The sequence below is a fragment of the Bos mutus genome, chromosome 10 (genome assembly GCF_027580195.1).
Source record: "Bos mutus isolate GX-2022 chromosome 10, NWIPB_WYAK_1.1, whole genome shotgun sequence".
In the NCBI taxonomy this organism is placed as follows: Eukaryota; Metazoa; Chordata; class Mammalia; order Artiodactyla; family Bovidae; genus Bos; species Bos mutus.
This window is the reverse complement of record NC_091626.1, coordinates 18,970,100-18,991,033: the sequence shown is the minus strand read 5'-3', so window position 1 is coordinate 18,991,033 and position 20,934 is coordinate 18,970,100. Positions and strand designations below refer to the sequence as shown.

Here is a 20,934-nt window from a genome sequence, read left to right as displayed (position 1 = left end):
TGCTGGCAGCTTAGCAAGTCTTCTGGGAGCCAGAAGGGAAGGCCCCAGGTGGCTTTCTCTTTACATCACTTTTCCTCTTCCTCTAAGCTTGTTTGCTCCATGGTCTTCCCACAGTTCAGCTTCCTCAGCTCCCCCCCTAAAACTCCACCTTGGGAATTTGTTTAACTGGCCCTATCTCACCTTCAACGTTACATGACCTTGGAGATCCACAACCCAAACCGACTAGCTACAGACTCTTGACTCTTGGCTCAAATTCTCAGTGGAGAGCTCTGGCCAGTGAATTCACTGCTTTTGAATTACGTGCTGGTTCAGTCACTTATAGGGTGGTAGGAAAACCTGCTCACTGGGGGTCATGTGGGGGAGCAGTTTCTCTGGGAACTAACTGACATGTCTCCCTGAGGTGAGAGAAGGGGCAGGTAACTCTAGTGAAGACAGCTTCACACAGATCTCACTGGCTCCTTTCCTTTCTGTAATAGCCCAGATCTCTTCCTGTGTGAACATCTCCTTTGAAAGGGATGTTATGGTCAGGTGGGCTGGGTGGGGTGAGACAGGGAGGGTAGATGACCAGGATAAGGATATGCTGGGGGAAATGAAGCCAAATGCCCAAGATCAAAGCTAGAGAAATAAAGAACCACTGCCAAGTCCAAAGGTCAGGAGCAGAGTGGAAAATCGGACGCAGAGCCAAGGTCAGGAGCCAGCAGAACTGGAAAAATGGAAACCATCCAGGAACAAGACCAGGCCTGGCAAGACGACTGCTGAGAATGAGCTGGCAGTAAGCCTAGCTTCACTGACTCTCAACCGAGGCTCACACACAGAAGAGTCATAGTGAAGACAGGGTCTGCTGGGTGTAAGTCATGTTACTAAAGGAGAAGAAGAAACCAGGGTTTCTTAACGCATGTCCAAAACCCCTTGTGTTGTACACAAGATTGTGTGCATGTGTACATGTTCTGAGGTTGTTAAAGGGAACAGCGCCCCCAAAGGGTTATTTTAAGGTTCGAAGCTGATCATCCAGCGAGGACAATCCGTGCGGACTCCCCTCAGCCTCGGCAAACGCCCCCAAGCAGCTGCAGGTCTCGGTCACCCTCCAAAGGGACAGAATCCCCCTGCCACTCGTGTCCCCAAGGGCTCACAAGCAGCGCCGCTGCCATCGTATTCCTTCGGGGAGGGCCAAGCCCCGGGTCTGAAAGAGGGTGAGCTTAGTTAACAATGGAGGATGGACAGACTGGCAGAGGGACAGATTAAAACAGGGGGAGTGTGATTTGTGCCCCTCCGAGGAACTGCGGGTTCAGCTCAAATGGGAACACCGACCGGCTCAAAGACTGACACGAGGTTTACCCGCTTCTTCAAAATCGGTCTGGTTCATCCTACTGGGAAAACAAACGGATCCTTGCCTCTCTATTTTTGGGTACGAATGGAGTTCTGGGAAAAGGTACAGCGCCTGGACAAGCATTATGGCCTTTGTCCAACCTCCCTCAGTGCCTCAAAACCGCGCGCGCCCCCAAGAGCTAAAATTCGGACCAAGGAAGAGGAGTCTCCGCCCCTCTGTTAAGTCCACCTCCTCGCGGCGCCCCGCCCATCCGAGGGACCACGACGCGCCGGCGTGACGTGGCGCGCGAGTCTACGTCGGCGCGTGCTGAGCCCGGAAGAGGCGCGGGCCGGGCAAAGAGGTGTTCGCCGCCGCTTCCACGCCTCTGTCTCCATGGCGCTGTGGCGCGGCTCCGCGTACGCTGGCTTCCTGGCGCTCGCGGTGGGCTGCGTCTTCCTGCTGGAGCCGCAGCTGCCGGGGTCGGCCCTGCGCTCGCTGTGGAGTTCGCTGCAGCTGGGGCCCGCGCCCGCGCCCCCAGGAGTCGGCTCCCCTGAGGGCCGGTTGGCAGCCGCCTGGGACGCGCTCATCGTGCGGCCGGCCCGGCGTTGGCGCCGCGTGGCCGTGGGGTGAGTGTCTGCGGGGCTTGCCTCTCTGGGCAAGCAGGCAAGTGTCTGCAGGAGGTGCGGGCTCTCTGGGCCTCTGAGGGCCGCCTTGCCGGAGGTCAGACGGCGTGGAAACAGATTCCTAGAGGTCCCCCGGAGGGCCCTTGGTGCTGGTGTCCACGCTACCTGCCTGGCGAGAAGCGTCGCACGTCTGGGACGAGCCCCATTCGTCACTGCTGCCGGGACTCAACCAGACTGCTTTTTCCTCTCGGCTGGCCCCTGCACCCTCCTCGTCTCGGTAGGACCAGCCCCTGCTGCTGCTGCTGCTAAGTCGCTTCAGTCGTGTCCGACTCTCTGCGACCCCATAGACGGCAGCCCACCAGGCTCCCCCGTCCCTAGGATTCTCCAGGCAAGAACACTGGAGTGGGTTGCCATTTCCTTCTCCAATGCACGAAAGTGAAAAGTGAAAGTGAAGTCGCTCAGTCATGTCCAACTCTTCGCGACCCCATGGACTGCAGCCTACCAGGCTCCTCCGCCCATGGGATTTTCCAGGCAAGAGTACTGGAGTGGAGTGCCATCGCCCGTAGAACCAGCCTAATAGCCTCTTGGAAATCCCGCTCAGCCTGACTCCGTAAAGTTCAAGTCGCTTTCATTCCAATCTCTGCTCTTCTGGCGGCTACTCCTTTGCAGTCAAAAATGCTTGGTCTTTCCATTTTAGTGGCACCCTCTTGCTTCTGAACTACTTGAAGGTGTAGTCGCTGTCTTTAGCTGCTGAATTTCTTTCTTTACGCCTTGTTTTCGCTTCCTTAATGCCATAGTCTGGAGACCACCATTCTACTGAAACTTCACTCTCAAAGCTTATCTAAGCCTTGTGGGTTTTCATAATCAGCTTCCACTTTTAGTCTTCACTGTCAGCTCTCTGCAGCCTTCCACACGTTAAGCATGCCTTCTTGAAACTCTTCTTCCCCAGATTTCAATGACATTGCAATTTTAGGATTCTCTCGAATCACAGTGCCTCCTTTCTTTATATTCTCCTCTCGCGTGTAAGTAAATTATTCCCTCTACAAATTTTAGTTCTTGTCTAAGTTCGACGTGAATATCTTGCCACAGAAGCAGATCTTCTACCAAGTACGCTACTAGTTCTGTGAGTATTGGGACCACAAATTGAAAGTGAAAGTGAAGTCGCTCAGTCATGTCCGACTCTGCGATCCCATGGACTGTAGCCTACCAGGCTCCTTCCTCCCTGGGATTCTCCAGGCAAGAGTACTGGAGTGGGGTGCCATTTCTTTCTTTAGGGGATCTTCCCAACCCAGGGATCGAACCCGGGTCTCCCGCATTCCAGGCAGATGCTTTAACCTCTGAGCCAAGCAGAGTTATCATGAAGATTAAATTATCTTTGTTATTTAGCATAGTATCTGCTTTAAAGAGCAGACAGCTAATGTTAGGTAGTATGCTGCTGCTGCTGCTAAGTCGCTTCAGTCGTGTCCAACTCTGTGCAACCCCATAGACAGCACCCCACTAGGCTCCTCTGTCCTTGGGATTCTCCAGGCAAGAACACTGGAGTGGGTTGCCATTTCCTTCTCCAATGCATGAAAGTGAAACGTGAAAGTGAAGTCGCTCAGTTGTGCCCGACTCTTAGCGACCCCATGGTGCAGCCTATCAGGCTCCTCTGTCCATGGGATTTTCCAGGCCAAGAGTACTGGAGTGGGGTGCCATTGCCTTCTCCGGTTAGGTAGTATATATATGTGTGTGTATATATATATGTTAACATTTTTATTGTTTCTTCAGGTGTATCTTCTTTTAACTCTTCTTTCAAGTTCAGGCACTTTCACCTGTATCCTTATCAGCTTAATTGTCCTCCCTGCTGTTGTGAGTCTTCAGTCAATTCATGGACTTTCCAGGTGGTGCCGTGGTAAAGAATCTGCCTATCAATGTAGGAGATGCAAGAGACATGGGTTCAATCCCTGGGTTGGGTAGATCCCCTGGAGCTATTCTTGCTTGGCAAATCCCATGGACAGAGGAACCTGGTGGGCTACAGTCCATGGGGTTGCAAAGAGTCAGACATTCCTGAGCACACACTTTCAATAAATATTCATTAACTACATGGTATGCGGCAGGTCCATGCTAAGTTCTAAGAATCCAGGGATGAATGAAGCAAGGTCCCAGCCTCATTTTTTGGAAACAAATATATTCATTATTGTATTAGTTCACTCAGGCTGCCGTAACAGAGGACCACAGACTAGGGGCTTAAACAGCAAAAATTAATTTTCTCGAAGTTCTCCAGGCTGATAATCCAAGAAGTCCTCTCTTTCAGACTTCTCCTGTGTACTCATGCGGCCGTTACTCTATTCTTGAGCACTTGTGGTGTCTCTTCCTCCTCTTAAACTGACAGTAGCCCTATTGGATAATGGCTGCATATATGTGTACTCAGGCACGTCTGACTCTTTGTGACCCCAGGGGCTGTAGCTCACCAGTCTCCTCTGTCCAGGCAAGAAGACTGACGCCATTTCCTGCTCCAAGGCATCTTCCCAACCCAGGGATCGAACCCTCAGCTCCTTTGTCTCCAGCGCTCAGGCAGTTTTGTTTTTTTTTTTTAAAACCACTGCACCACCTGGGAATCCTGCATAATGGCCTCATTTAACCTCAATTACTTCCTTAAATAGTCCCTGTCTCCACATATGGTCACATTTGTGGTCAGGGCTTCAATATGAACGGGGGGGGGGGTGGGAGAGAGGGACACAATGCTGTCCATAACAATTTAAAAAAGTGCTTTCTTGTGTCCCAGAGAATAACTAGTAATTCTTCCCAGGATGAGGTTTCAAGAGAATCTCCATCTAGAAGCTGACAATCCATTTACTATTGCTACATCACACATTACCCCACAACTTAGCTTAAACCAATGGTCATTTTATTCCATGATTCTGAGGTTCAGTTGGGCTTGGCTAGGCGATTCTCGTTTGGGGTTCCGTGCAGTTTCAGGCAGATGATGGCTGGGCCTGGGATCATCTCAAGGTGTTGATTGTTGTCATCAGCTGTGACCTCAGTCGTGGTTTTACCTGAACACATGCAGGCGGTTTCTCTTTGTAATTGTTCAGCTTTCTCACCGCAGGATGACTGGATTAGGGGAAGGAATTCCCCAAGAGGACCAGGCAGTAGCATTAATGCCTTTTATGACCTGACCTTAAAAGCACACAGTGTCACCTCTCCCATAGGCTCAGGTCCAAATGGTTTTGAGGAGAGGGGACAGAGAACACACCTGGGAGGGAGGGGCGTCAGCATCTCATTGTAAAATGAACACGTGGGACGGGGCATCTTGTGGCCACCTCGGAAAATATATTCTGCTACGGTGACGTGCATGGGTCAGGCCCTGGAGAAAAAAAGAATTTATCCACAAGAACGCTGGGGAATCAGCCCACCTGGGAAGAGAGAACCAAATGTGAAAAGGTATTTGGCTTGTTTGGCAAGGTTGGTCCTGTGTTTAGGGCAAGGACTTTATGATAGATGTTGAGATGAATCTGAAAGGAGCCCTGTGTGTCAGTGTGGGTGATGGGAAAACCATGAAAGTTAATAAGCAGGTACGGTCCATGGAGTCGCAAAGAGCTGGACACGACTGAGCATGAATGGGCGTGCACACACACAATGATGCTAAGTTCTTTTCACAGACTTAACTGGAGGAATGGAAAATTTGAGCAGTGGTTCTGACCTATTTGACTGCTTCACATTATTTTTGTGGGTAACAGACTAATAATGAGGAAAGTCTTGAGACCCTGACACTAGCTATGAAGCCATAGAGCTTTTTCTCGTTTGGCATTGGTGCTAAACAGGTGAGATTTGACAAGAGGCTAGATGTGGTAGAGTAAATAGAGGCAGTTGCAAATGACAAGTTCTTAGTATTGGGGATGTTATAACTTCATGTAGACAGATACAGATATTGTCAAGCTTTCCTGGTGGCTTAGTGGTAAAGAACCTGCCTGCAATGCAGGAGATGTGGGTTCAGTCCCTGGGGAAGGAAATGGCAGCCCACTCCAGTATACTTGCCTGGGAAATCCTATGGACAGAGGAGCCTGATGGGCTACAGTCCAGGGGTTGCACAAGAGTCAGACACAGCTTAGCATATATACTGACCTGCCCATGATCTCACAGCTGTCAAATGCCAGAGGTGCAGCTTAAACCTATTTGTGGCTCTAGGTGCCACATTGTTGCCATGAAGAGAGATTAAGAAAGGAACAAGTTTGTGGCGAAAGGTAACCAGTTTGGTTTCAGAGGGAAGAAATGTACATTCCTGTAGGATTATAGAGGAAGCTGAGCCCTCAGCTGCTGACAGCTAGAGGCTGTAGTTGAGGAGCATGGTCGCAGTTTGGAGACTACTGCACCTAGGTTGAGGCCAGAGGCTAGACAGCATCACCCAGGAAGAGAACAAGAAGGGAAGGCAAATGGCAGGGCTGGGGGAGGGGTGGGCACTGCCATGTAAGGGCCTGATGGGAAAGGACCAGAGAAATAAAGGAGTGGTTTCAAGGAGATGGTCAATGGCAAGCCCACACCACGTTTTTCTAAAACGTATGCTGCCTCCTCTGCTTCCGAGTCGGGCCCTGGTCCTCAGACTCGTTGGGCGCCTGATGAACCCTCATCCTAGCACTCACTCTCCCTCACCTGGCTTCACTCCGACCTTTGAAACCTGCCTTGCTCTTCTTGGACCATGTTCAGACTCCTAACTGGCTCACCATTCCTGTTATATCCAGACACAAGGTTATCCCTTCTTCTACGTCTTTGCTCCTATGGCTTTCAATATCAGATAAATCTGGGTTTGAGTGTGGGCTCCTCCAGTCATGACCTTGAAATGTTAGTTAACCCCCAGCCTTACTTTTCTCAGCTGAAAGCAGTGATGACTGCTTCCCTATCTTAGAATGTTTTGCAGATCGGTGTGGTCTGTCTGAAAATGCCTGCCTTCTTCTCTGTCCAGAGCATCATCCAGGGTGTGGCCCAAGGACTGCTGATCCTGCCCTCTTGGGTTTCTCTTCTCTGTGGTTGTGTATCTTAGAGCGATTATGATTAGCTTTCATACTAGCTCAGGCATAGTGTGAAAGCTGAAAAGAACCTTAGGAAACGTTTTACAGATGATAAAACAGAAGGGAGGTGATAAGAACCACCGTCCTTGTCTTTAAGGAATTTACAGACTAGAAGAAAGTATTCCTCTTTCCCACCCCAACCCGAAATCTCTGATAATATGCCTGGCAGCCCTGGCTCCCAGCGCCCTCTGTTAGTACAGCCACTTGTGTAGGCATTCAGCATCTGTTACCTCATTTTACCTTCCAGTTGTTTTATCTGTGTCTGTGTTTTCTCAAAACTCACATTGTAATCTTTGATACATTTTTGTGAAATTCTACATAAGTGTCAAATGAACATAATTTTGTCTTCTGTTTTTTTTTGCTCCACCCTGACCACCCCCCTCCCATGGACGGAGGAGCCTGGTAGGCTGCAGTCCATGGGGTCACTAAGAGTCGGACACGATTAAGCAACTTCACTTTCACGCATTGGAGAAGGAAATGGCAACCCACTCCAGTGTTCTTGCCTGGAGAATCCCAGGGACGGGGGAGCCTGGGTGGGCTGCCGTCTATGGGGTCACATAGAGTCAGACACGACTGAAGCAACTTAGCAGCAGCAGCAGACCACACACACACACACACACACACACACACACACACACACACACACACACACTCTTTTCCCTATAAGTATCGTGCTTGTTTACATTTTAGTATGCTGTTGAATTGATGTAAGTGCAGAGAAAGATTCCTGTTCTGTTTGAAGCATTATAAAATATAACTAGAAAGCAGAGGTAAAAGTACTTTGTTTGGTATCTGGCACATAGTAGGGTACAATTATTTTAATAGCTACCAAGTAAATTTTTTCCTATGATTTTCCTCTTTAGTATTCATGGGATGATTAGGTGGGGGTTGGAAAATGTTCCTATGGTAGTTATATTGTTTAAACTCAAAATTAGTTCAGTTGGGTTTCGTCTTGTGCTGCAAAATGTGCTAAATAAACAGTGTTCTTTTTGGTTTTGTTTTTTGTAACTGAAACTTCCTCCATTCTCATCTTTAAGAAATCAAACTACTTAAGTTCTCAGCAGAACTAGATATGGAAGTGATGTGTTTATTGATGTCTATTTTGAAGTTGTTATTTCCAAATATGGGTACATCCCTTGGTATCTGAACCTTTGCTATGCAGATTCAGGACCCAGATCCATTTAGATACATTTATTTGAGGTAGGACTACTTCATGGAAATAATGTCCCACACTATCCAGACGTCTACTGTCTGAACATTGGGAGCCCCTGGAGTCCGAGAGCCAGGGATACCTGTATCCCTTTTAAGCTTCTCCCTTCAGACATCCAGTGTGGTGTCCAGTAGAAAGAAAGGACACTCGTGTGAGGTGGCACTGAGACCAGTTTACAAGGTGCGTTGGTTCGTATCCTGTAAGCTGTGAAAGGAATGTCTTACGTGAGTAAGAACCTGCCACGTGCGTGTCAGTGTGTGTTATGTGCTTTGTATGAAAGGTGGACTCACTCTTAGGCTATGCTTTCCCAGTTGACCAGAGTAATTATGTATGTTTGACTTCAAAAGAGTAAGACCATTTGAGTATTTAAATGCTGTATGGTAGGCAAAAACCTTTTCAAAAATGTGTGATTCATAGGAGAAGAGTTAATAATAGAATCTTAATGAGAATGTAGTCAGTTTTGTGTTGTGAAGAGGGCTGTGTCTCTTCCAGCCCTTGTAAACCTCCCTTGAGTGATGTAAATAATATCTACCCCACATGAGGACCTTTTAAGAATTATTTGTTCAGTTCTAAAAGTAATGTATGCTTATCAACATTAAAAATACATCTGATGAAAAATAAAATTCCTCTCCCTTACTGCAGTCTCTTTCCTCATCTTTAGAGCTGGCCACCATTAACGATTTGGTGATCAAGAGATTTTTAAAGGAGACTACAAGGGAGACATTGTAGTTATATATTACACACCAGAATCCAATCCATTGGGCCTTCTTGATTGATGAATTTACCTTCTGATTTCATGAAAAGTGAAAATGAAGTCACTCCGTTGTGTCCGACTCTTTGTAACTCCATGGACTGTAGCCTGTCAGGCTCCTCCGTCTGTGGGATTTTCCAGGCAAGAATACTGGAGTGGGGTGCCTTTTCCTTCTCCAGGGTATCTTCCCAACCCAGACTCTTTACCATCTGAGCTACCAGGGAAGCACACAACTTCTGGCTTCATAAATACTTGGAACTAACGTGGAAGGGCAGCCACCCTTGTCGCCCAAGGCTGTTTCATTTGGTCATCCAACCCCACTGGCAGGGATGGCAGAGGCAGGAATAAAGGTGCCCGGGGACCTCACCTACCTGCCCAAAGTATTTGGAACTTCTTTTTTAAGAAATGGCTTTTGGAAAACACACACACAAAACACTGAAAATGTAAGCCACAACTTCGGCATGTGTGCATGGGAGAGGTGGGGCCAGACAACCTTATGTGTATTTTATAAATCTGTAAGCATTAACCAGGTGACACCACACTGACTTCTTACTAGTCTTTAAAGTTCATGATGAACACCTGCCAAGTGTTGAGTTGTTACAAGGCTGCAGGTGCGCTTAAGTCTTTAAGCCATCACTCAGCTCTCAGTTTCACCCGGAAGTAGTCAGTGTATTTTACCACCATCCTCAGCTGTCTTTTGAGGGAAGGTGGCTTTCGACCAAAACTTTACTTTGCTTACTCTGTAGCAAGCAGCGTTCTTAAACATGTATTATCTTATTTAATCTTCACAACAGCCCTATGAGTTAAATACTCATATTACATGATTTTAGAGAGGAGGAAACTGAAGACAAAGAAATTGAAGTGACTTGCCCAGGTCGCACAGCCAGGGTGAATCCAGTCTGGCTTTGCCATCATTTTCTCAGAAATGGTGTATTTGTGTTACGATGCTTCGTTCTGAAATGCTGAACACCTGTCTTCTCTCTTTGTAATGAGGGTAAAAGTTTATCAAGCTATTGCCGGGATAGACATACATATCCAGATAAAGTAATCCTCCTTCCACCATATGCTATTTGCTTTCCAGGTCAGGTTTCAGATCCACTACCTCTGTTTCCCTGTTTGAACACAGGCCTCTGAAACATTTCCCTGTTGTTAAATGCAAAGCTGTTGCCCCAGTGCTTCTGTTTGTCTCACACCATCTCTTCCTTCCTTCCTTCCAGCGTCAATGCCTGTGTAGACGTAGTGCTGTCAGGGGTGAAGCTCTTGCAGGCCCTTGGCTTGAGTCCTGGGAATGGGAAAGATCACAGCGAGCTGCATTCGAGGAATGATCTAGAAGAAGCCTTCGTTCACTTCATGGGGAAAGGAGCAGCTGCTGAACGCTTCTTCAGTGATAAGGAAACTTTCCATGACATTGCCCAGGTTGCATCAGAGTTCCCAGAAGCCCAGGTCTGTCTACCAGTGGTAAATTCAGATAGGGTGGGAAAAGATACTTTGTTTGTATGGTTTCTAGAAGCAACCAAGCAACTCTTCTCCAGTTCACCCATAGAGGGTGATTGTTGGCAATACAATTCTGTAGTGTTTTTCTCTTTTTGGAAAAATGTGTACCTGACCTTCCTTTAACTCCGCTGTTGCTAGTCATTTCACTTCAGCCAACGTTAATGAGGCATACTTACTAAAATTTTAGCCCTGAGTTATCCATGAAATTGCTCTTTTTTCATGTTACTCAGGTTTAAAGTAGGAAAATGTCTACTCCAGAGTTGTCTGGGTACTGCTTGGCTGATACCTTGCAGTAATATTAATATGGCTCAGTTCTTCCTAAACCAAAAAAGGCCAAACCCACAGAGAAATAGTGGCAGCGTCACCCCTCCTTTCCCATACTGTGACAGTCAAAAATGTCTCCCAGCACGTCAGATGTTTCCAGGTCAGGGAGAGAAGGGATGCAAAATCACCCTGATTGAGAACTTCTGGTCTAGTTTGGTGGCTCTCTGACCTGAATGTGCATCAGAGTCATGTGGAAGGTATTGAAACAGACTCCTGGGCCCCCCTTCCAGAGTTCTGATTAGTACTCGTGGGGTGGTCCCAAGAATTTACCCTTACAGCAAGTTTCCTGGTTATGTTGATGCTATTCTGAACACCTTGTTCTGAGACCCATTCGTCTACAGGGTGAAGACTGTCAGAGATAGAACTTAGGAGTCTCCACACCCACCGGGTGATCACAAACAAGGCTCTGGAGCCTGCATGGTCCAGACACTTCCTCAAGGCTCACACACCTCTTAAGGGCAGGATTTTGTTGTTTAAGCATCTCTTTTATGCCCACTGCATCTCATGAGCATCTCATCCCCAGTTTTTACCTAAAATCTTCTCTTACCCATCACCCCAGTCTGGATGTACTTCTCACTTGGGGAGCTCTTCAAGTTTTTTTTATTCTTTGGAAGCCACCCATTTGAACATTAGCAGTGGGCACAGGTATTTCCCAGCTGAGTTTCTCAAGGAGACAGCAAGCTGTTAAAACCTCACTTAGTCATTTTGATAGCTGAATTTGGTAGTGAGATTCTGATTTTTTTTTTTTTTGCTTTCTGTACATGCAGCATGGCTTGTGGGATCTCAGTTCCCCAGTGGAATCCTAATCACTGGACTACCAGGGAACTCCCAAGATTCTATCTTTTATGAAATAGTCTTGAAAGTTCTAACAAGATGGCAAATCTCCTGCTTAAAAGTCTTTAAGATTGTAGTATCTAAAATACCAATTTGCTTTCTGTTTAGTCTCTTTGGCCTTTTGTTTCATAATGCAGACATTTTTTCTACAGAAATTTTATCTATCTTTTACCTCATCAAAATTATTTCTTAACATTGTAAACCCTAAAATGTGTTATTTATCTCCCACTAGTGTGACACTTCATTTGGTACTTTGTCAAACTCCCTTAAACTATAAGGCAGATGGACTGATAAACAGCAGTTAATAGTAACTATTAAATGAAAACTCTAAAATCCATTACATGGAATCTTAATGTTTCCCTGGAATTTCTAGTAAATTCTTCTAACCATCAGAGTTAAATGGCCTTTAAACATGTTAAAAGGCCAGATTTCAGCCTGTGTATCACAGCGTTTCAAATTTATCTGTAGAAAGCCATCACTGTCCCGTCTGAGCCCAGTGATACGTCAGCACAAAACTTGGACTAAAAGTGTTGTTGAGCATCTAGAATTGAGTTGTTTAGTCTGTGCCTCTTCATGGGGCTAGGGACTAGAGAGGTAAGCTGATAGCATTCAGTCCTCCCAGACAGGGCTGTTGATGCATTTTCTCAGCTTACATAATAGAGCATCAGAGCTTTATTTCCTGTTTGTCAGGTTTCCAGAGCATGTGAATCCATCCTTAGAACAAAGGAATACTAGAATTCTCTGCTCTTCTCCTTCAGTCCTCAGCTGAGAGATGGGGTGTGTCATCTTTTAGAACCCATTACCTTTCCTGATGCATCAGTGTGTGTTTCTTCCTTTCTCAAAATCTAGCAGCAGTTACTGAGCACTTACTGTAAGAAGACAGTCCTTGCCCTGAAGGAGCTAGACATGTCCCCAGATGACACTAGCTCACGAGGACAAGGGCTGTAGTGGATGTCTGTTCTGAGTCTAGAGGTGGCAAGAAGCAAAGGATCCGTAATCCTCTCTAGAAGGAGGATTGTGGAGATGGAGGTGACCATAGGAAAAGGGCAACAGAAAGCAGTACAGAAGAGGTGACGTTACAGCTGATATTTGAAAAGTGATCCCTGACCAGTGAATGAGAAAGGGGAGGCATCCTAGTCAAAGCAGCAGCATGTGCTTAAAGGCATAGACACAGAGAGGAAGGCTTGGAGAGCTATAGACAGGTAGAAGCGGAAAGGAAAGCAGGGGACAGATAAAGACCCGTGTACTTCACTTAAGAGTTGGATTTTAAAACTGATTCAAGAAGATACATGTATCCCAGTGTTCACAGCAGCATTATTGATAGTTGCCAGGATAAGGAAGCAGCCTTAAGTGTCCATCAACAGATAAAGATGTGTGTGTGCACGTGCATGCATGTAATAGAATATTACTCAGCCCTGAAAAAGAATGAGATTTTGCCATTGTAGCAACATGAATGGACTTGGAGGGGATTGTGCTTAGTGAAATAAAGTCCGAGAAAGACAAATACTATATGTTATCACTTAGATATGGGGAGTCTAAAAAATACAACAAACTAGTGAATATAACAAAAAAGAAACAGATTCACAGATAAAGAGAACAAACTAGTGGTTATCAGTGAGGAGAGGAAAAGGGGGAAGGGGCAATACAGGGGTAGGGGATTAAGAGGTACAAACTGTCAGGTATAAAATAAGCTACAGGGATATATTGTACAATATGGGGAATATAGAAAATATAATAACTATAAATGGGATATAACTTTGAAAAGATGTGAATCACTACATTGTACCATTGTAACTTGTGTATCAAATATATATCAGGAAAAAAAATTGAGAGTTTTAGATCATTGTAGTATCGAATGATTTTCAGGAGGAGACTGACATAGTCATACACTCATTTTAGAAGGATCACAGTGCAGAAGATAAAGTCTGTCCATACTTGTATTTCCTTTTGTTTCATTTATCTGTTCTGGCTGCCTGGAAGCTCAAAGCCAAGGTTGATCTACAGTTAAGGCAATTATACTGTTTTCCAAAGGTAGCAATTTGGTTTTTTTTTTCACCTTTCCTTATAACTCATTGTCTCCTCATCTGTGGAGTTAATGTTTTTATTAACCCCATCTGTGTGTACTTGTTGTAAAGTCACCTCAAATTTTTTGGGGGGGAAAATGGAGTATAATTAAATAAAACATTATTAAGCTTGAGTAGCATAGTTATGTTAAAAAACTGCCTAATAACCTTGAACTGTCTTACAGCACTATGTAGGAGGAAATGCAGCTTTAATTGGACAGAAGTTTGCAGCCAACTCAGATTTAAAGGTAAGTCAGATTCCCAGATTAAAACCTATGTCCTTCACTAGTATTTCAGTAATTTTAGAGGCAATACTGAGTACCTGCCCATTCCTTAATTCAATTTGCTTGGGATTCTTGTTAGGAATAGAGTCATCGAAGGAGAGGAGCGGTAGCTAATGATTCCTGAGTGTTTACTGCATGTCTGATGTTGTCTCCAGTGTGTGACGTAGATTACCTCATTTAATTCCTTTAATAACCTATAAGGTCATAGGTACTGTTGTTGGTACTGTTATTGTCGTGCTTTCTATGTGAAGCTTGAGGCATAGAGAAGTTTACAGCTAGAACAATTGTATTAAACAAATAGAACAGTTGTAACCTCAGACCCCAGAGTCCATGCCCTCGAGTACCTTACCATGTAGTCATTAAGAGCGTGTGGGCTCTGGAGTCAGTGCCTGAGGCTGGGGACTGTGCAGTGATGAGAGAAGACTTAGTTGGCTGATTCTTGAGGCTGGATCCGGAGTGTTAAAAACAAAGGCCACTGGATGGGGGTTGTTAGGGTCGTGTCTTCAAGTCTTAAACCATTTGGTTTAAGTAGAATTAAAATTACTGCTATTTTCAAAATAGCTTCTGAGTAAGAAGTTCTTTTGCTGGAAGTGGAATAGGTCCAAGAGGGAAAGCCAACAAGGAGGTTATTGCTGTTGTCTTATAAAAGCAATCATTTTACAGCAAGACCACAGCACTAGCCTCCTTGCTGACTTTGGCTCGAGTAACCAGAAGAAGAGAAACATGTCTGTCTAAAGCCTAGTGGAATCACTTGGTGATAGACCATATGTAGGGACAAAGAAGGTAAGTTTAACGGAGATGGTTCTGAAGTAAATGAACTTGAGAAGTGCAGAATAGATGTGACTACTGACGATGGAGAGAGGGAACCATCAACAGTTCTTAGGGGTGCAGAATCAAAAGTGCAGAGACGGACCCAGAAACACAGATAAATGATCAACAGTGTGAGGGGACAAAATTCATATGGACCCACAGTGTACACCAAGGGATGGATGTGCTTAGATATAGAGAGCATATTAAAGTGTGGACATTCACATTTTTATAAGGATTAAAATTTTAATAAAAGATTACAGTGGGAAATTTTTTTAAGAGTCATTATCTTTATAGATAGTAATAAACTCCCAAACAAAGAATATTAGAAGTTCCAGAGCTGGTCTTTAGAAGTATTGCCAGCTAATGGATGAAAGAGAAGATCAATCATAAGCTCAATGGAAAGAACCCAGGCCCTTTGCATCAGAATCCTGGGCATTTGGGCCCTGAAAAGAACACCCTCTTGACCCTGAGAAGTAATTTAATTCTGTCCCTGGAAGTTCTAGGTTAGATGTTCCTTTCAGTATTTCCTCCTCTGAGACCAGTATTTGCTCTTGGTCACTAGGGAATCTGGGCCTGAGACCAGTCCAATTGGAAAGTATTCTGGTAAGAAAAAGGGGAAGGAAAAAAAAAAAAAGAGCCTGACCTTAATAAAAGATTGAGGGGAAGAAAAGGGTATCTGTTACTCCTTCATCAGATTGTTATGATCTTCACAATAATCTGATGGGTTTAGGTATTACCATCCTTTTAAAGAAAGGAGGTCCAGAGAGGTTAAGTAATGTGCCCAGGGTCACCCAGCTGATGCTGGGTGATAAAATAATAAAGCCAGGATTCAAACACCAGGCTCTGCCTTGACCTCACCACCCTATACTGCTGTCTCAGATTCAATTTAACTTGCTGAAATGCCTCTCAACATAACCAAGTGATCATCTAAAAACAACCACAGATTAGGGAGAAGGAAATGGCAACCCACTCCAGTATTCTTGCCTAGAGAATTCTGTGGACAGAGGAGCCTGGTGGGCTGCTGTCCATCGGGTTACACAGAGTCAGACATGACTGAAGCGACTTAGCATGCATGCATGCAGTGGAGAAGGAAATGGCAACCCACTCCAGTATTCTTGCCTGGAGAATCTCAGGGACAGAGGAGCCTGGTGGTGTGCAGACTACCGGGTTGCACAGTCAGACACGACTGAAGTGACTTAGCAGCAGCAGCAGCAGCAGCATTTTCCATAGGTAATAATAATCATTAACATTTTCATAGTTCTTACTGTTTCCCAGGCACTGTCGTAAGTGCTTTACTTTATATTAACCTATTTGATCCTCAAAAAGCCCTTGAGGGAAGTCTATTATTATCCGCATTTTGTAGATAGGAAAAATGAGGCATGAAGAAGTTAAAACTGTTCAAGGTCACATACCTAGTAAGGAGTGGAACTGGAATTTGAACCCAAGCCGTCTAGCTCCAGAGTCCATGTTGTTTCCAAGCAAACTATGTTGTGTCTCAGAAATAGACCCTGGTGGATATAATAAAGGCAGATGTTATGGAATGGTGAAATAGAAGCCAGATAGCAGAAGAGAACAGTGTCTTAACGAAATATATTTTGGAATTTAGCCAAGAAGGAGATGTTGGATCTTGTCAGATGCTGCTTCTGCATCTGTTGAGATGATTGTGTGGTTTTTACTTTTTACTTTGGTAAATGGTAATTACCCTGATTTTTCAAATGTCAAACGAACCATGTATCCCAGAATAAACCTCACTTGCTTCTGATGTATTACCCTTTTTATATATTATTGGATTCAGTTTACTTACATTTTGTTTAAAATTTTTACATCAATTTCCCTGGGGGATATTGATCTGTATTTTTCTTTTCTCATATGTCTGTCTGATTTTAATATGGGTAATACTGACCTAATAGAATGAATTGGGGAGTATTTTGATTTTTTTTTTTTAAAGTGTTTGTGTAGAACTCACCAGTGAAGCCCTCCAGGCATAAAGTTTTTCTGCTGTTTGGTTGGTTTTTAGTGTTTTATTTTTCCATTTCACTTTGTTGTTTTTTGGGGAGGGGGGGTTAAAAAATTTTATTGGAGTATAGTTTATTTGCAGTGTGGTGTTAGTTTCAGGTGTACGACAAAGTATATCAGTTACACATATATTTTTTTGAATTCTTTTCCCATGTAGAGGCCTGAAGTTTTTGATGTGGGAAGGTGTTTAATGATTTGATAAAAGGAAATTCAGATTATCTACTTCTTGAGTGTGCTTTGGTAGTTTTGTCTTTCAGGAAATGTGTCCATTTCATCTAAATTGTTGAATTTATTGACTTAAAGTTAATCATAATGTTCTTTTACTCCTTTAAGTCTGTGGAATGTGTAGTGATGTTCTGTCTTTCCTGAAACTGGTAATTTATATCTTTTTCTTTTTCCTTTTCCTTGATAAGTTTGGCTATTGGTTTATCAATTTTATTGATCTTTCCAATAAATAAAGAGCTTTCAGTTTCATTGATTTTTTTTCTTTTTTTTCTTTTCTATTTCATTGGTTTCTATTTGTTTTTAATTTAACTTTCATTTTTTAGTTTCTTAAAGTCGTGGCTAAGGTCACTGATTTGAGAACTTCCTTTGTTTTCTGATGCAGGGTGTTTAGTGCTGTAAACGTCCCCTTAAGTGCTGTTTTAGCTCTATCCCCCAGATTTTGATTCTTTGTTTTTATTTTCATTCAATCCAGATGCTTTCTGATTTCCCTTTGATTTCTTGAGATGAGGTATTTAATAGCCTATCTTGTGGAATACTTAGAAGTGGTATTTAGTTTCTAAATATTGAGAGGGTTTCACATATCTTTATATTATTGATTTCTATTTTAATGCCATTGTGATCAGAGAACACGCTTTTCTGACTCCTGTTAAATTTATGGAGACTTATGGCCGTGCAGATAGTGTGCCTTGGTGAGCCCTTGGGTAGAGTGTTCCATCAGTGTCAGTTAGGCCAAGTCGATTGATTTCAAGTCTCCTGTAGTCTTCTGATTTTCAGTCTACTTGATTTATCTACTATTGAGAGAGAGAGATTGGCATCTCCCACAATAATTATGGACTTGTCTGTTTCCCTTGAAGTTCTGTGACTTTTTGGTTCATGTGTTTTTCAGCCTCTTTTTAGATGCATAACTGTGTAGAATTGTTTCATCCCTTTATGGACTGACTTTTTTTTATCATTACCAGGGATAAAGAAAATAATTTCATAATATTCTTTGCTCTGTAATCAATTTTGATTAAAATAGCCTTTCCAGTTTCGATTAGTGTCATCGTGATGTATCCTTTCCCGTTCATCTGCTTTTAACCTGTTTGTGTCTGTATATTTAGAATGTGTTTCTTGTAAGGCAGCGTACAGTAGAGGCTGGATTTGTAGCGCACTCTGACATTCCTTATCTTTTTTTCTGGCTGCACTAGGCCTTTGTGGCTGTGCTCGGGCCTTCTCTAGTTGCTGCGGGGAGGGGCTGCTCTCCTGCGGTGCCCAGGCTTCTCTTGTTGCAGAGCAAGGGCTCCAGGGCGCGGGCTCATTAGTTGTGGTGCATAGGCTTAGTGGTCCCTCAGCATGGGGGATCTCCCACCAGGGATCAAACCCACGTCCTCTGCATTGGCAGGCAGAGTCCTAACCACTGGACCATCAGGGAAGGCCTTCCTGCCTTTTAATTGGGGCATTTAGACCATTTTCATTTAGTGTCATTGTTGTTGTATCAGGTTAAATTTAAGTCTCACAGCTTGCTTCTTGTTTTCTTCCTGGTTGATTTAGGATTACTGATGTACATTTTTAGGTTATCACAGTCTGCTTTGAAGTGATATTATTAAACCACCAGATAGAGTTTAAGAACTTTACAATAGTGTGCCTTCATTTTTCCCCTCCAGTCTCTATACTGTTGTCGGCATATATGTTCCTTCAAGACAGACTATTCATCTCACACTATGCTGTTAATACTTTTCTTCAAATAGTTAATTCTCTTTAAAGACAGTTAAATAATAAAAAGATCTTACGTGCTTACACAGCGTACCATTCCTGGCATTCTTTATTTGTGTGTTTAGATTAGTATTTCCATCTGGTATTTTCCGTCTGCCTGAAGGATTTCCTTTCTTGTAGTACAGGTCTGCTGGTGATGAATTCTTTCAGATTCTGTATATCTCATTGTTGTTCAGTCAGTAAGTCCTGTCTGATTCTTTATGACTCCATGGACTGCAGCACCCAGGCTTCCCTGTCCTTCACTATCTCCTGGAGTTTGCTCAGACTCACGCGCATTGAGTCGGTGATGCCACCCAATCATCTCATCCTCTGTTGTCCCCTTCTTCTCCTGCCCTCAATCTTTCCCAGCATCAGGTAGCCAAAGTATTGGAGCTTCAGCATCAGTGCTTCCAATGAATATTCAGGATTGATTTCCTTTAGAATTAACTGGTTTGATTTCCTTGGTGTCCAAGGGACTCTCAAGAGTATTCTCCAGCACAACAGTTCAAAAGCATCAATTCTTCAGCACTCTGCTTTTTCTTTATGGTCCAACTCTCACATCTGTACATGACTACTAGAAAAACCATAGCTTTGACTGTACGGACCTTTGTCAGCAAAGTGATGTCTCTGCTTTTTAATATGCTGTCTAGGTTGGTCATAGCTTTTCTTCCAAGGAGCAAGCGTCTTTTAACTTCATGGCTGCAGTCACCATCCACATTGATTTTGGAGCCCAAGAATATAAAATCTGACACTGTTTCTACTTTTGCCTCATCTATTTGCAATGAAGTGATAGGACCGGATGTCATGGTCATAGTTTTTTGAATGTTGAGTTTTAAGCCAACTTTTTCACTCTCATCTTTCACCTTCATCAAGAGGCTCTTTAGTTCCTCTCTGCTTTCTGCCATAGGGGTGGTGTCATCTGCATATCTGAGGTTATTGATACTTCTCCCAGCCTCTTGGTTCCTGCTTGTGATTCATCCAGCCCAGCATTTCTCATGATGTACTCTGCATAGATGTTAAATAAGCACGGTGACAATATACAGCCTTCATGTCCTCCTTTCCCAATTTTGAGCCAGTCCGTTGTTCCATGTCTGGTTCTAACTGTTGCTTCTTGACCTGAATACAGGTTTCTCAGAAGGCAGATAAGGTGGTCTGGTATTCCCATCTCTTTAAGATTATTGTGATCCACACAGTCAAAGGCTTTAGAGTAGTCAATGAGCCAGATGTTTATCTGAAATTCTTTTGCTTTATCTATGATCCAGCGGACACTGACAGTTTGATCTCTGTTTCCTGTGCCTGTTCTAAATCTGGCTTGTACATTTGGAATTTCTTGGTCCATCCACTGTTGAAGCCTAGCTTGAAGGATTTTGAGCATTACTTTGCTAGCATGTGAAATGAGCACAATTGTATGGTAGTTTGAACATTCTTTGGCATTGCATTTCTTTGGGGTTGGAATGAAAACTGACCTTTTCTGGTCCTGTGGCCACTGCTGAGTTTTCCAAATCTGCTGGCATATTGAGTGCAGCACTTGAACAGCATCATTTTAGGATTTGAAATAGCTAATCTGAAATGTTGTCACCTCCACTAGCTTTGTTCGTAGTGATGCTTCCTAAGGCCCACTTGACTTCACACTCCAGGATGTCTGGCTCTCAGTGAATGATCACACCATCGTGGTTATCCAGGTTGTTAAGATCTTTTTTGTGTAGTTCTTCTGTGTATTCTTGCCACCTCTTATTAATAGCTTCTTCTTCTGTTAGGTCCTTGCCATTTCTATCCTTTATTGTACCCATCTTTGCATGAAATATTCCCTTGGTATCTCCAATTTTCTTGAAGAGATCACTAGTCTTTCTCATTCTGTTGTTTTCCTCAATTTCTTTGCATTGTTCAGTTAAGAAGGCTTTCTTAACTCTCCTTGCTCTTCTCTGGAACTCTGCATTCAGATGGGTGTATCTTTCCGTTTCTCCTTTTCCTTTCACTTTTCTTCTTTCCTCAGCTATTTGTAAGGCCTCCTCATACAACCATTTTGGCTTCTTGCATTTTTTTTTCTGTGGGATGGTTTTGGTTTCCACCTCCTGTACAGTGTTATAAACCTCCGTCCATAGTTCTTCAGGCACTCTATGTACCAGATCTAATCCCTTGACTCTATTTGTCACCTCCACTGTATAATCATACGGGATTTGATTTAGGTCATACCCGAATGGTCTAGTGGTTTTGCCTA

At 43.9% G+C, this 20,934-nt stretch overlaps 1 protein-coding gene across 3 annotated transcripts in view; it reads left to right on the top strand.

Moving 5' to 3' along the window:
* Positions 1 to 1,621: 1,621 nt before the first annotated feature.
* ADPGK (ADP dependent glucokinase) overlaps positions 1,622 to 20,934 on the top strand; it is a 33,624-nt gene continuing 14,311 nt past the window's right edge. For 2 of the 3 annotated variants that reach the window (XM_070377400.1, XM_070377399.1), the window contains exons 1-3: positions 1,622 to 1,932; positions 10,153 to 10,378; positions 13,836 to 13,898. In XM_070377400.1, the coding sequence (XP_070233501.1) occupies positions 1,700 to 1,932; positions 10,153 to 10,378; positions 13,836 to 13,898 (522 nt within the window). In that variant the 5' untranslated portion in view covers positions 1,622 to 1,699. Of the gene's footprint in view, positions 1,933 to 2,022; positions 3,053 to 10,152; positions 10,379 to 13,835; positions 13,899 to 20,934 lie in introns of those variants that run through there. The other variant, XM_070377401.1, reaches the window with a different exon arrangement.